Source organism: Callospermophilus lateralis, chromosome X, assembly GCF_048772815.1.
Source record: "Callospermophilus lateralis isolate mCalLat2 chromosome X, mCalLat2.hap1, whole genome shotgun sequence".
NCBI lineage: Eukaryota > Metazoa > Chordata > Mammalia > Rodentia > Sciuridae > Callospermophilus > Callospermophilus lateralis.
Genome location: NC_135325.1, coordinates 46,752,544 through 46,764,177, shown reverse-complemented (window position 1 = coordinate 46,764,177; position 11,634 = coordinate 46,752,544). Strand labels below are relative to the sequence as shown.

Genomic DNA, 11,634 nt, shown 5'->3' with positions numbered 1-11,634 from the left:
TTTGCAATCCTCCTGCCTCAGCCTCTGGAGCCGCTGGGATTAAAGCATGTGTCACAGTGCCTGGCCAAAGTGTATTCTTAAAAGAAAATTTCAATGCATATTATTAACTGATTTGTAGTTATAATGATCTCCATTGGCATTTCACAGCTTTTTCAGAAATCTCACTACAGAGCATCCTATATTTCAACTGATTTAATTCAACACCAAATTGGGTATCAACATTGTATCTTTCAAATTTAAACACATTTTTAAATAGTTTACAAAATAGAACAATAGAGCAGGAAAGTACACAGAAATGATTTATTCCACACATTTCTTAGGATAAAGAAATACATCCAGAGAAGTTCAAGTGACTTGCCTATGGTCATAGAACTAGACAGAGATAGAACAGACTAAAAGTCAGATCTGTTTATTTCTTTTGGTGTTTCTACTTCACATTTGCAAATATATTCTTGTCCAGTCTCATATAACTTGATAATCTGCAAGGGAAACACTTTCAAATCTATTTTTTTTCTATCAAAAGAGAATTATCTAGTTAAGGAGTGGTGTCCATGGACAGGGACAAAAAGTAAATCATGTATCGAAAACAACCATTTGTCTACTCATCTAATGGGTCACATTATAAAGGTCCATGTATGCATTCCTAGAATGTATCTCAGTTGAGAAATATTTAAGGAAATTGTGCTATCAAATGCACTATCACTAAGGAGAATAAAATTCTAAGTTAATTGTAATTTCAAAATGGAATATTCTAATTTTACAATTATTCTTTAGAGTTTTATTTTATTTGGGGACAGATGATTGAACCCTAGGACATTCTACCATTGAACTATATTCCCAGTCCTGTTTTATCATTTTGAGACAGGGTCTCATTAAATTGCTGAGGCTGGCCTCCAACTTGCAATCTTCCTGCCTCAGCCCCCAGGGTCAGTTTGTACCACCATGACTGGCTTCCTTTAGTGTTTAAATTGATCCCTCTTTAGCCAGTAATCAAAAACTCAAAATTTAGATTGTAAGAGTTTATTGATATGGTAAAAAAGTAAACAACCAGACATTTGGTTATTTTTGCCACTATAATGTGTCATTTTAATTTTTTTTTACGAGTAAAGTAACAGAATTTATCTTTGAAACACAGAGAATAGAGCTCCTACAAGGGAGGGGTCCCAAGAGGGTTGCCCATGTGTCATTTTAATACTATCTTTAAAATGAATAACAAATTATATTTAAACCATTACTAGGAAAATTAAGAGTCTACTTAAGGCACTTCAGATGAAAGCTAATTTCAAAATTTCCACAAAAGGAACACTACTTTAAGTGTAGCAAATCTGCTTTCCACATATTTTAGACAGAATGCTTTCTCCTTAGAGGAGAATGTGCTCTTAGAGGGAGACAAAAGAAATACAAAAAAACTGTCATTATTTCAATGACCATGGCAAATTATCTGGAGCAATACAGATCATATGGCAGTAGTATTCCCCTGGTCAATCTGTGAAAATTAGGGCAACTTCATACAAGTCTTATAAGAATCACAGCATAAATTTATTTGGCCTGAGACAAGTACAAGAATAGCAGATAAGGAATCCAGAACCACCAATTTACAGGGAAGTAATTAACTAAAAAGTGGTTCCATTAAAGAGTATGGGGGGGGGGGATCATCAGTATCCTCCTGCACCCATCAAATCTACTAACAAAATAAAAACAAAAACTCACATGAAGCCTTTCTTCAGAGGCAATTATAGCCATCTCCTTTCATAAGACTCTGTAATTCTTTGTGTGTGTGGCGAGAGGTGGGTGGGGGTAACAGGGATTGAACCCAGGGGTGCTTTATCACTGAGCTACATCCGCAGCCCTTTTTTTTTTTTTTGAGATAGGATCTCACTAGGTTGTCCAGGCTAGCTTCAAACTTGCAAACATCCTGCATCAGCTTCTCCAGATGCTGAGACTAGAGGCATGAGTCACTGTGCTCAGCCTGTTATATAAGACTTTTAGACCATGTTAGAGAGTAAATAGCAGGAGGCAGCCACTCTATCTTCTTCTTCTTCTTCTTTTTTTAATTAAGGATTGAACTCAGGGGCACTCAACCACCAAGCCACATCCCCAGCCCTATTTTGTATTTTATTTAGAGACAGGGTCTCATTGAGTTGCTTAGCACCTCGTTATTGCTGAGGCTGGCTTTGAACTTGGCAATACTCCTGTCTCAGCCTCCTGAGCTGCTGGGATTACAGGCGTGTGCCACCGTTCCTGGCTCACAGTATCTTCTTAATGTAATACTGCCACGATTTCGTTAAAATTACAATTCTCAAACTTTCATAATGGTGGCATTTTAGGTTATTCTTCATAAGTATGGGGGGTTATAGTTAGATATATAATGATAGTTACAAAAATATAACTTACAGAAATTTGGTTAGCACATATGATTATTTCTACTGTAGAAAAAAAAGACAAAAATCAAACAAAACCCTTCAAACTAGGAAGCTGTACTCTGTTGTTGTTGTTTTACATTTTTTTTTTTTTTTTTTGAGATGGGGACTCACTATCTTGTCCAGGCTGCCCTTGAATGTTTTGACTCAAATAATCTTCCCACCTCAGCCTCAGACTGAGACAGGCACATGCTACCATGCTAGCTTTGTTTGTTTACTTAAAGGAGGAGAATAAAGACTAAAATAATAACAAAAACAGAACAGCTCTCACAAAACAATTTCTACATACAGGCAACAATTCAATATTTCATAATTTTCTTTTCCCATTCTAAGGGAGCCCTTTTTCTAAATACAACTGAACCTATTTTTCTATTAGGTAAAAATGAAATAAATGGACAATTTCTAACCTACAAAAACATTTTAGACCATGTTATAAATTACACAGATTTTTATCACTAAACTATATTGTTATTAGAGATGGACCAGCTTACATAAAACTAGGGAGATAAAATGAATCTTAAATCCTTCCAAATACAAGGTAGTTAACACCATACTCATATAGAAATCACAATCCTGTATTTAGAGATACTTTTTAATGTCTACAGCTGTCAAGAAGCATAGATAGCATTGTATTTCAGTAGGAAAGATGTGAGGAAGACTGGTCTTTCTAAAAGCTAGACCTGTATGCTGAAGAATCGTGTTGCATTTTCACTATACCATGTAGCACATACCATTTCTTTTATATATATATACATATTTTTTTCAGTTGTCAATGGACCTTCATTTTATTTACTTATATGCAGTGCTGAGAATTGAACCCAGTGCCTCACACATGCCAGGTAAGCACTCTACCACTGAGCCACCATCCTAGCCCCATACACATGATTTCTTGACCCAGAAATAAGTGTTTGTAAAATATACACATCCATGCAAATATGGAAAAGCTAAGAATGGCTTCCTGATGCAGATTATCTTTAACAGGCCTCTGTGGGAATACCTGGTCCCAACTTTCATTCCCCATCTTTGAATAAGAGAATATAAAACCAGATGACCAAAAGTAACCAAAAGCAGCTAAAGTAGTTTTGAGCTTTCTTCTAATTAAATGAAGTAGTAGTTTTAAATTTTTATAATGTAATTAATTCTACAAAATTAAAAATTCCACAAAATTCACTTGGAAGAAAAGGTTAAGAGGAGAATAATTTCCAAATACTTCATGATTTTGACAAGAAATTGATTGTTAAGGCACTACACATCTTCTTTGGTTAAATGATTAACTATTTAAATCACATGAAAACAAGAGGTAATACAGAATACACAAGTTGCATTCTTCTTTTCAAACACACACATTTCTTATTTTTCAATTTCCATTACTGCAGTGTTTACATATCTCTGGAATCCTTCTCAACTCATCAGAAAGCTGAAACAAAAACGTATACCAATCTATTAGTCTCTGAAAGAAAAAAAAAACTTTACTTCTAACAAATATACAATATGTTGATTTTAGCAGATCAAAGAACATTTTGGGAATTGTATCTGAGTACCAATTACAAAAAGTGAGAAAAAAATGAGAGATCAGGTAGTCTTATGACAAAAGAAAATAGACATAACCACAAGTTCTTCTATTCAGGAGATCCTCAAAAGAAACAATAATTAATAGTTGAAGTAACCCCAGTAATCAAATACTTGCCAATTGTTAGAAGTCTCAGCAAAATCACCCTTGCATCTGAATTAGTTTTCTCCAAAGGAGAAGTCATTTAAACACACACACACACACATACACACACACACACACACACACACACAAGAATAAGCATAAATTTAGAAGATTATAAGTCAAGAATTGAGGTTTTTAGGAGTTTTCTGGTTTAAAAATTAAATAAGTTCACAAAAAAGCTGTGCACAAAGGTACATGCCTGTAAATTCAGCTACTTGGAAGGTTGACACAAGAGACTGCAAGTTTTGGGCCAACCTGAGCAAATCAGTGAGACATCGTGTCTCAAAATGAAAAAGAAAAAAATTAAAGAGCTGAAGATATAGCTCAGTGGTAGAGAACCCCTGGGCTCAATCCCCAGTAGTGTAAAAGAAAAAAAATCGCACAAAAAGAAAAATACAAGATTAATTGATGTTGTACAATGATCAAAAGCTAACAATGCTACAATATAAGTCAACTAGGATTTTTTCAAAATTAGGTTTAAAATTTGGAGTTTAAAAAAACAAATATATGTGAAGAGTAGATGGCGGTGTAGCTCAGTCCATAGAGCGCTTGCCTAGCATGTAAGAAGTTATGATTTGATCCCGAACACCACCGCAGCCCACACAGAGGAACAAATTTGCATCTCGAAGGATGAATTTATATACTTTTAGTGTTCATAATCTTTTATAAAATAGATAATAGATTTTAAGAAATATAAATTACATTAACTGACACTCTGATTATAAAAATAACTCACAGCATGCCCCATTATGTAGATAATATTTCTCTTGCCTATTAATGTAGTAAAATCAAGAACATGCAACCAGAACAATTTTCTCCCTGAGCCTTAGGGATCTCTAGCAACATCTCAAACTGATTAGGACTTTTTTTTTCTTTTTATAGAGAAAGTGTCTTGCTATGTTGCCCAGGTTGGCCCCAAATTCTGGGGCTCAAGTGATTATCTTGCCTTAACCCCCACAGTAGCTTGGTCTACAGGCTTGAGCAACTGGGTCCAGCTTAAATAGACCTTCCTAAACACTCTTATACTCTCAACAAACTAACTTCTTCTTTTTTTTTTTTTTGGTACCAGGGATTAAACTCAGGTGCAATTGACCACTGAGCCACATCCCCAGCCCCATTTTGTATATTTAGAGACAGGGTCTCACTGAGCTGCTTAGTACCTCGAATTTGCTGAGACTGGCTTTGAACTCATGATCCTCCTGCCTCAGCTTCCCAAGCCACTGGGATTACAGATGTGCACCACCACATCTGGCTCAAAAGACTAGCTTCTAATCAATAACCATTTGAATTAGCCTTGAAAAGAAGTGAGGAGCAGTTTTTAAAATCATTAAAAGAATTTCTTTCTGAAAAAGAAACAAAACAAACACAATATGCAAAGAACTATATAAATATATATGGTCTAAAAGGTTTAATTATTTCATGTTATATAGATTTTTTAGATTAAATTAGATGATGTCAGAGTAATCCTAAAAAGTGTTCCTGAAAAATCACATACTGCTGGGCGCGGTGGCACAGCCTGTAATCCTGCAGCTGGGGAGGCTGAGACAGGAGGATTTCAAGTACAAAGCCAGGTTCAGCAAAACTGTGAGGCACTAAGCAACTCAGTGAAACCCTGTCTCCAAATAAAACACAAAATAGGGCTAAGGATGTGGCTCAGTGATCCAGTGCCCCTGAGGTACAAAAAACAAAACAAAAACAAAAAACAAAAACAAAACCACATACTAATATTGTCCATTATACCATAATTATTTAAAATTAACTTTTTTGGTAGTTGTAGATGGACAGAATGCCTTTATTTTATTTGTTTATTTTTATGTGCCTTACACATGGTAGGCAAGTGCTCTACCACTGAGCTACAGCTCCAGCCCTTCAAATTAACTTTTATATGAACATATCTAAATTAAAACTATCTTTCCTTTAGAAGCCATTTATTTTCAACGGGCGCACACACACACACACACACACACACACACAAAATAAAGCAACATCAACTCTAGTTATTGTTAAATATAGGTAATTACTATGTAAATCCAGAGTAAGAATCATACCTGTATGGATATCCATGATATTTAGATCTGAAAATAGACAACATCCAACTGAAGAATAACACAACAAGTCCAATACCAGCCATACACATTACTACAAAAAAACAAGAGTAAAATGGTCAGGATAAACATCATAAATAACCAGGTCATAAATCTTAGCCACACTTCCAAAGTAAAATGGGCTACAATTTACTAAGAACTTTCTCAGTTTTCATGCCCATTTTTTTGTATTGGGGACTGGTCCCAGGGCACTCTACCACTGAACTACATTCCCAGACTTTTTAGTTTTAGTTTTTTTTAAACAGGGTATTGCCAGGATTGTGAGGCTGGCCTGGAATGTGCAATCCTTCTGCCTTAGCCTCTCAAGTAGCTTGGACTACAGGCATGCACCACCATGCCTGGTGACAATTAACTTTTAAAATTTTCTTTAGCTTTTTTTTTTTTTTTTTTTTTTTGGTACTGGGGATTGAACTCAGGGGCACTCGATCACTGAGCCACATCCCCAGACCTATTTTATAATTTATTTAGAGACAGGGTCTCACTGAGTTGCTCAGTGCCTCGCCATTGCTGAGGCTGGCTTTGAACTCCTGATCCTTCTGCCTCAGCCTCCTGAGTCACTGGTATTACAGACAATTAACTTTTTAATCATAAAAGAAAACTGCTGGGCTGGGCATGTGGCTCATTTGAAGAATGCTTGCCTAGCATGCATGAGAACCTGGGTTCAATCACTGGTACTACAAAAAAAAAAAAGATGGATATGCATATTTCATTATAAATTACACTGTTAGCAACTTTCTGCAAGAAATGACCATGTGTGAATATTCGAATGCATAAAAAGTCCACACAAACCATCCAGGTATAGTGTTACACACATATAATCCCAGCGACTTGGGAGGCTGACAAGTGGCAAAGGACAAAAAAGATAATTTACAAAAGGGAAAACACAAATAAATAAATATTTAAGAAAATATTCAACTTCATAATAATCTAAGTACAAAACAATACAACATTTCCTCCTTATCTGATTAGCAAGTGTGTGTATATATGTGTGTGTATTTTAATGAGATAAACTAATGCTGATAAGATTGCAGTGAAACTTTATTTATTTTGGTACTGGGAATACAGGTGTGCACCACCGTGCCTGGCCCCTGCCGTGAAATATTCTTAAATGCCATTAGTAAGAATGTAAATTATTACTCCAGTATGGTGGCTCTTGTGCTTGTAATCCCAGTGACTCAGGAGGCTGAGGCAGGAGGATCGCAAATTCAAAGTCAGCCTCAGCAACTTGGCTTAAGCCCTAAGCAATTTTGTGAGACCTTGATTGAAATAAAAATTCAAAAGTTCTGGGGGAGCTGGGGTTGTGGCTCAAATGGTAGAGTGCTTGCCCAGCACACGTGAGGCACTGGGTTTGATCCTAAGCACCACATAAAAATAAAATAAAGATATTGTATCCACCTAAAACTAAAAAATAAATATAGAAAAGTTCTGGGGATGTGGCTCAGTAGTTAAGTACCTCTGAGTTCAACTCCTGGTACAAAATAAATAAATAGTATGAAATGAAGATGAAATATGTACCATTATCATTACTTTTATTACAATAAAAGAAAAAAAAATCTTAAACATTTCATAAAATCAGAATAGTCAGGTTATAATATAGAGTACAAATTGAAGATAATTTATAGGAAAATATTTATTAATGATTTAATTCTAGTTTAAAAAGTATTGTGTCCAACTATAGCTAAATTTTTTTTAAAAAGTGGGTACAAGATTCAAAATTTAACACATAGTCATTGTCAGTCATAGTTGAGCTTTTTTTTTTTAAATTTTGTTTTTGGTACTGGGGATTAAACCCAATGGTGCTTTACCACTGAGCTGCATTCCCAGTCCTAAATTGCTGAGCCTGGATTTGAACTTGTGATTACGGGTATGTGCCACAATGCCCTGCACTTAAGTTTATTTTTAAGTTTAATGTTTGCCCAATAAATATTTGAACAGATATTCTTTTCTTTTTTTAAATTTTGGTACCAGGGATTAATTCAAGGGCACTTAACCACTGAGCCACATCCCCAGCCCTCTTTCTGGAGCTGGTGGAATTATAGGCATGCGCCACCGTGCCCAGCATAATTTGTTTGTAATTTAAGTTCCTTCCACATTGAGATAAAACAATCAGATCTAACCAGATAAAATATTAATAGTAATGAATTTTAAACAGTATAGTGAAATTCTAAAACAAAATTATCTATTACCAAGGTGTTTTATTGGGAACTGGGGCCCTTGATGCCACATAGCTCAATCTGGTCCATATTTTTTTTCAAATTTTGCATGTAAAACATATAACTTGGGGGCTGGAGATGTAGCTCTGTGGTATAGCACCTGCCCAGCATGTGTGAGTTTCTCAGTTCTATCATAGCATAGTCTATGTATATTACACACACACACACACATGCACACACACACACACACACACACACACACACACACACAGAGTTTTGAAAATAGTTTTATAAGTCAAAGGAAATATATTACAATATTAGTATAAGGGTTTTTTTTTTAGTGGTGAATAATGGGTAAAATTTCCCCAGATGTTTCATAATGTTTTTTCCACATAGACTTTACTGAGCATACATTATTTTTATAACAGTAAAGGACTAAGGGGACAAGTGATTAATTGATAATTCCTTTTTGTATTAAATGCAGAAGTGTTACATTGTGACATATGATGACTTACTCTTTCGCTTTCCAATATCCATGTCAGAGGTAGCAGCTTCACATAAAAGCACCATCCCTAAAGTAACCCCACCATCTTAAAAAAAAATGTTAAAGGAAAAATTCATAGGTACAAAGAAATACCACGTTACTATTCTAAGTTTCTCATGAAGAAAATAAAAATAAACAAATATAAAAGCTTCAACTCTTAATTATAATCAAATAAGTAAATTTGTGTACAGTGTGACACTCAAAATGAAAATATAATACAAAATTAAAATTGGGGGGCTGGGGATGTGGCTCAAGTGGTAGCGCGCTGGCCTGGCATGCGTGCGGCCCGGGTTCGATCCTCAGCACCACATACAAAGCAAAGATGTTGTGCCCGCCGATAACTAAAAAATAAATATAAAAATTCTCTCTCTCTCTCTCTCCCTCTCTCTTTAAAAAAAAAATTGGAAGATTAATTCATTTGTGGAAAAGAAAATTGATATTTTAAAACAAACATCCTGTCTACAACATATGAAATATGAGTTTTTCTGAAATTATACTTTGAAATAATGTGCCTGGACATTTGGCTATTGCCCCCAAATCCATATACATTTTTTTGGTAGTAGGAATTGAACCCAGGTGTGCTTTGTCACTGAGCTTCACCCACAGCCCTTGCATGCACCACTGTACTTGGTATCCATATACATTTTAAAATACTAGTCATTTTCAATATTTACACCTCCCAAAAAAGAACAAATGTGAAATATGCACAATTCAGAGAGAATACTAACACATTTTTATTTAGAAAATAATTTCTCCTAAATTTCAACAATTAACTTTTAAAGTACAAATTATTACTAAGATACCCAATTTAGTCCTAATAAAAACTGAAAATCCCACATGTGACATGACCTTATTTTTATTCAGCTTAATAATAGAAGCAACATAAATATAAAATAGAACCACCCTTGTAATAGGTAACACATTCCATGACTATTTTTAAAAATAGTTTTTAGTTGTCAATGGACCTTTATTTTATTTATTTGTATGTGGTACTGAGAATTGAGCCCAGTACCTCATGTATGCTAGGCAAGTGTGCTACCACTCCAGCCCACATCCCATGACTAGTAGAAAAGAGAAATTCACCCTGTGGTTTAATGAATGTCAATAGCAGTAAAGAAAAATCCCCAAATTAATTATGCATACACTCATGCACATTGCATGCTACTGCATGTGAGTATAATTAAGCAGAAAGGAAAAAAAAATAAATGTTCAGATAAGGCTTTGAATTTATAATTGGCTCTATAATCTGATTATTCATCTCTTCATTACCGTCTTACACTCTCTCTTCAACAGCCTCAATAGCCTCTTGTTAGGGAATAATGCCTATTCGTCATGTTTTAGTTGCTCAGCCAAGTGTCTTCTCCAGCATTTTATTTTTTCTTACTGAGGTTCTTTATATGCAGGTTGAAACAATGACTGATTATCTCTATAGGCTTTAGTTACCAGGCACTCTCTGATTAATGGTTAATACTTTTGGTTTTGGAAACTTGGAAGTGTTTGTCTTTGTATCCTGGCCTGAATGTTTTTTTTCTTTTTTTTTCAGTACTGGGGATTGAACCCAGTCAGGGTCTAGCTCATTCTAGGCAAGTGCTTTACCATTGAGCATCCCTAGCCCAAATATATGCTGTTGCTGTGAATCAGCTTTTCATTTTTGCTGTGTACTCCCAAAGTCTGTGTGTGCTATTCTCAGCAGTAAAGAGCTGTTACGCACGTCCATATTCACTGTTTAGTTTCATTTATTTATTCTTTTTTAACATTTATTTTTTAGTTATAGGTGGACACAATATCTTTATTTTATTTTTTATTTGGTGTTGAGAATCGAACCCAGTGCCTTACACATGGTAGGCGAACGCTCTACCTCTGAGCCACAACCCCAGCCCCATCATTTATTTATTCTTTCAATTTTTACTAACACTGCCTACTATATGGCAGGCATTATTAATTGCTATCATTAAAAAGTTGAACAAAATGTAGACCCTCACATCTGTTTTTAGATGTCAGAAAGCGAATATTAGTGTGGATTCAAAAAATAAAAAGTCTGCTCTGCCATTCAAGAGGATAGAAGAACCCACACATAAAGCAGCTGCAAAGTTCACGGGGAATATTTCTCCCTCGGATGTGGTGCAGCTGAAAACTGTCAAAACTGTCAAAATACCCTAGTCTTTGATTAACCACTGCTTTCTTACTAGAGAATACTGTTCTGTAAAATCATAAACTGTTTGGAGTTGGGGTTGTGGCTCAGTGTTAGAGCGCTCGCCTAGCATGCACGAGGCACTGGGTTCGATCCTCAGTACCACATAAATGTAAAATAAAGATATTGTGTCCACCTAAAACTAAAAAAATAAATATTAAAAAAGCATAAACTGTTTGAAATCATATAAGTATGAAACATTCCATACTTGCTAGAGGACCTGATTCACTCAAGTTTACAAGCACAATTTCTAAGTAGCCACAATTTAGAAACAGAGGTATAGAGCTTCAAACAAGATTTTTTTTTTTTTTTTTTTTGGTGGTAGTGCAGACTGAACTCAGGGTTTCATGCATGCTAGCCAATTACTCTACCATTGAGCTTCATCCCCAGCCCCAAACAAGCAGTTAAGATGAAAACCACACATTTATCTTAATTTTGTAGTTTCCTGGGAAACAGAACCATGGGCCTATTTAAAAGTTCAGACCTGATATTGATCCCTTTATTCTC

General features: G+C 35.3%; 1 protein-coding gene across 1 annotated transcript in view; it reads right to left on the bottom strand.

The window, feature by feature from the left end:
* Positions 1–286: 286 nt before the first annotated feature.
* The window catches only part of Magt1 (magnesium transporter 1), a 39,948-nt gene continuing 28,600 nt past the window's right edge, over positions 287–11,634 (bottom strand). The window contains exons 8-10 of the mRNA XM_077106894.1: positions 8,908–8,982; positions 6,183–6,273; positions 287–3,837 (exon numbers count right to left, since the gene is read on the bottom strand). Of these exons, the coding sequence (XP_076963009.1) occupies positions 3,822–3,837; positions 6,183–6,273; positions 8,908–8,982 (182 nt within the window). The 3' untranslated portion in view covers positions 287–3,821. The remainder of the gene's footprint in view (positions 3,838–6,182; positions 6,274–8,907; positions 8,983–11,634) is intronic.